Genomic DNA, 4,621 nt, shown 5'->3' on the forward strand with positions numbered 1-4,621 from the left:
CAAGGAATGAAACCGAAACCCAAACCGAAACCGTAACCGTTTAAAACAGTTTCGTTTTTCAAAACCGAAACCGAAACCGTAACCGTTATCTTGACCTGAAAAGGAACGATACCGAAACCATTTCAATCACAGGTTTCAATCGGTTTCCAGAAATTTACAAAAATAATAAATAAAAATTTCTTTGAAATAAATGATTTATTTAACCAAAATCAGCAACATTTTGCTAAAATTCTTGTTAAGTAGTAAATAAGTATGGCAAGGTAACTTTTCGCAAAAATCTGCTGATGACTTTGTTGTTGTGAATCGATAATCGATTAATTATATTTAATTAGTTTCTTTCCCGTACGCAATGCGGGATCCCGCGTGTGCCCAAAATAGCCCAGAAATCATGCCTGTACTCAACAAAATGGGTAATAGAGAGCGAAAATTCGAGTGTATTCGATCGTAAGTGTATTCTTCTTCCTGCCCGAAACAGCCCGAAATTTTCTCCGAGTAAAAATGGATAAAGTGCCAAAGTGCATATAAGCCGTATTGTGTTTACATGTTGCCTGCATTTACTTGGTGCTTTTAAGGAAAAGTGAATGGCCTGTTGATGTATTTTCAATCTATGTACTTAAAATCAAATTTGTGAAACCAAAATTCAATTTTCAAGTGTTTGCATTTAATACCATGTTCTGACCGACAACCAAAACATTTTTCCTTCATTTTCTTTTCATTTACAACCTTTAACTTTCATTCTTATTTTGCTTTGGCCAGGCAATTAACAATAAATCCGAAATGGCGTATTAAAGACGATAAAATATGACTTCCACTTCGATAAATAATCGAAAAAAACTAGTGAAGACACCGATTGGAATGAGTGGAAAGTGAGTTTTCAAGTAGTTTTCAGCGAAAACTGGTTTCCGTTTAACAGATTTTATATGGACGAAAACACAAGTTTTAGGTCGAAAACCAGTTTTAGCATCGAAAACATGTTTCCGATGTCGGTCAGAACATGGTATAAGTGACAAAAACAAGAACAACGTGAATCAGCTGTTTCTCGACTTGTGGGCCCGAAATGTGGGTTTTTGCGTTTCCGTACTTCTGAACTTTGTTCCATTTTTGAAAGAAAATGTTTCTCTTATTCTCTAATTACCAAATCCGATCCGGATTGTTAGGGAAAGAACCTAGTGTTGATATTATCAGTGAACTGTAATTTTCGATTTTCTTTCCTCAACGTTTAAGACATTGTGATTTAAATAATATCAACAAAATTTCTGTGAAAACCCGAAACCGGAACGAAACCGAAACCAAAACCGAAATAAATTTTGAAGAACGAAACCAAAACCGAAACCGAAACACTTGGCAAAACCGAAACCCAAACCGGAACGTTATTTTGAATCGGTTTCATTCAACTCGGAACCCGCTGGTGGTAGCAGAGGAAGAGGGAGGCCCCCACTGCGATGGAAAGATCAGGTGGAGAAGGACTTGGCTTCACTTGGCGTTTCCAATTGGCGTCAGTTGGCACAGAGGAGAAATGACTGACGTGCTTTGCTGAACTCGGCCAAAATCGCCTAGGCGGTTACAGCGCCAAAAAAGAAGAAGAAGAAGAGAACCTCTCATTATTTTTTATATTACATATCGATGGCTGAGTGGAAGATCGACCTATCAGTAGCCAGTTCGAAAACGCCCTATCTCTGAAAAATTTTCAACAACACCCTATCTCAGAAAACTTTTCAAGAATGCCCTACTTGGCTGCCGATTCAAAAACGTCCTATTATTATTTTCAATGTAATTTCGTTTGAGATAGGGCGTTTTTGAACCAGATTATGAAATAGGGCGTTATTCAACCAAATTCTGAGATAGAGGGCTTTTCAATAAAATTCTGAAGTAGGGCGTTTTTGAACAGTTTTCTGAGATAGGGCGTTTTCGAACTGGCTGCCGAGATAGGTCAATCTTCCACTCAGCTATCGATATATACACTCCGCTGTTGCCAAGTATATAAGTCAAAAATGTTAAATATATATCGCTTTCATTCATTTCTTTATAGAGTTGGTGCTTCTTTTATAGGAAAATTCATACGGCTTATGAACAGATTCATACCATGTAAATGCACCATAAAATTCTGAAGTAGAGCGTTCTTTAATCAAATTTTGAAGTAGAGAGAGAAAGTAGAGAGATAGGTCGATCTTCCACTCAGCCATCGATATGTAAATTCAAAACTTTAAAGCCGTTTTCTCGAAATTTTGGTTTTTTGAGTTACATATAACAGCATTGAAGTAAATGAGCGATAGGTATATACATACATACATATCGTTAGTATAGTAACTAACGTCGTCGCGGAACTACATCGTCGCTTAAATGTAATGCTGCATTTACAGGGTATGAAGCCATATGAACTGTTGACACGCTAAAAAAGAGTGACTACATGTTCCAATGAGGAATTCAATGGGCGCGTTTATAAGACGAAGCTGTTGCCCAACCGTTGGCTATTTGTCTTAGAAACGCACAGTTGAGTAGTTTCGCTCAGCTCAACAGTTGGCAACTTTCCGCCATTTTTTCCAGTGGAAAATTTGTACGCCACCTGAACTCAACGTGTTGGGCTTGGCCTAAACAGCTGATCGAAAAGACTTACGCCGCACATACCGGTATTTTGATAATCTAGGCGGCCAAAAGTCAATTTTGTAAAATGCATTAATTGATTTTAATAATGAATAAAATTGAAAGAGAACACAATAGAGTATTCACTCCACCCCCTCTCGCGCGTTTTCGTCGCGTGCGCTACCGCCTTATTGGCAGTCAAAAGTTCATTGCTTATCACACTACACATATCTCGTTCGGCGTTCGGCAAACAACAAATCTTAAAAAAAGTAAAGTTAACTTATTAAAGTTATATGTCTCGTTTTAATGATGGAAATTGAAGCTTCAGGTATGTTTTTTCCAAATTTAATAAATATTTTATAGATTTTGTTCATTAATAACGTAATTTATCGAATTCTGTATAAGGAGAAATAGTGCATTTTTTACACATATTTTTTTTTATTTGTTAAGCTGAAAGTTATACTTCCAAGTCCGTCCAAGCTTGAATTTTTTTTTCAGATTGTGTACATATGCTTTGAGATGTAGAATAAAGTAGAATTAGCCGCAGAAAACCGCAGATTAATTAATTGTGGAATTTCAAAAGTTTCATTGTACAATTTTTTTTAAAAGCGTTTTCTATACTTGTTATTTTTTGGTTTGTTTAAGGTTCTCAAGGCACTTCAGGGGTTCGAAATGTGACTCGAAAATACCTATTCGACCGCATGCAAGCTCAGAATTCACCAAATTTGGACGAAAAATTAAACTCTTTACAACAGGAGCTTTTGTCAAGTGAAAAATACTCTGACGAACAGATATCAGCTCTTAAGCACAATTTTTCACATTTTAAATCACAAATCAAGAAAAAGTGGCTGCAAGTACATAAAAAGGAAGATGTTTTCCTATCAAAGTACAAGTCTTGGTTGGAAGGAGGTTTTGAATTAACTGTTGCAGCAAAACCGAAACGATGTGGCCGTCCTCAGAAACATTTTAGTGACTCTGGTGAAAGATCTAAAAGACGCAAAACTGCAGAACTCAGGTCTACAGTAAAGGACAAAGACTTCATTATGCATGCTGCTTCAGTAGAGTTAATCAAAAGTGGAAAGAGAGATGCTTCTAAAGTATTAAAAGACATTCAAAACTCTCCGACACGTGCGACAAAATACAAAAAGGCATTAATAAAACATTAATAATGATGTCTATTTTATATAATTTAACCTATAAATACCCAAAAAAAATTTCATTTTCTATTTATTCTAGTACAAAATGGTTGTGTCTTTTAAGATACCACGGTCATTTAAGGGTTAATAATATAATAGTTTAATAAAAAAAGTCCATTGTCTGAATGATGATGAATAAAAGTATTAAAGACTATAAAAAACGTTAAAATAGTTTTGGCCGCCTAGATTATCAAAATACCGGTATGTGCGCCGCTTATATTAAATTTAACGCCGCTTTGTCAGGTGGTAGTTGCAAACAAATTTATTATATTTTATATTACTTATGTGATAAAGAAACTAAAATATTTTAGAATTGTACTACGTTTCTAAATACATTTGGCCCAAAACGCGGGCTGTTACATTACATTTTGGCTCACACTGATTTTTAAATACAGCTGAAACTCGCGAGAATACAATTTTTGGATAATTTTTCTTTTTGCATCTGAAAGCATAAGTATGTGGCATTATTTAATACATACAAACATATATTGTAACTCCTGGGGTTTAGGAGTTATGAATGTTTCAACAGTGGACGGTTGCATTACAATTTTTGGAAGTACTTTTTAAAGTTGCTTTATATTATTGAAAAAGTCTGCTCTCCTAATAAAATATTTTCAAAAGTTGGTACACAGTTTCCTAGCTTCAGGACGGAATTCAAGAACTACGTATCAATTGAACTGCTAAAATTAATTTTGAGGTCAATATTTATAAAAAATAGTCGGACTGGTACGTTACAGAAAAAAACTGTTACGTTACCTGTGCGATATACGCAGTGTTGCCATTTTAGCCGTTTTCGGGCTAGATTTAGCCGGGTGCGATAGCAAACAGCCGGAGAAATTTCGATT

The 4,621-nt window shown here is 35.4% G+C and overlaps 1 protein-coding gene across 1 annotated transcript; it reads left to right on the top strand.

Moving 5' to 3' along the window:
* Positions 1-2,636: 2,636 nt before the first annotated feature.
* On the top strand, positions 2,637-3,595 carry LOC108380194 (uncharacterized; the record flags this gene model as incomplete). Its single annotated transcript, XM_017636568.1, has 2 exons — positions 2,637-2,908; positions 3,226-3,595. Coding segments are annotated over exons 1-2 (392 nt in total), but the record flags the coding sequence as incomplete, so codon positions are not given.
* Positions 3,596-4,621: the final 1,026 nt, after the last annotated feature.

Source organism: Rhagoletis zephyria, unplaced genomic scaffold (assembly GCF_001687245.7).
Source record: "Rhagoletis zephyria isolate East Lansing unplaced genomic scaffold, Rhagoletis_zephyria_1.1 Rzeph_scaffold_18498, whole genome shotgun sequence".
Classification (NCBI taxonomy): Eukaryota; Metazoa; Arthropoda; class Insecta; order Diptera; family Tephritidae; genus Rhagoletis; species Rhagoletis zephyria.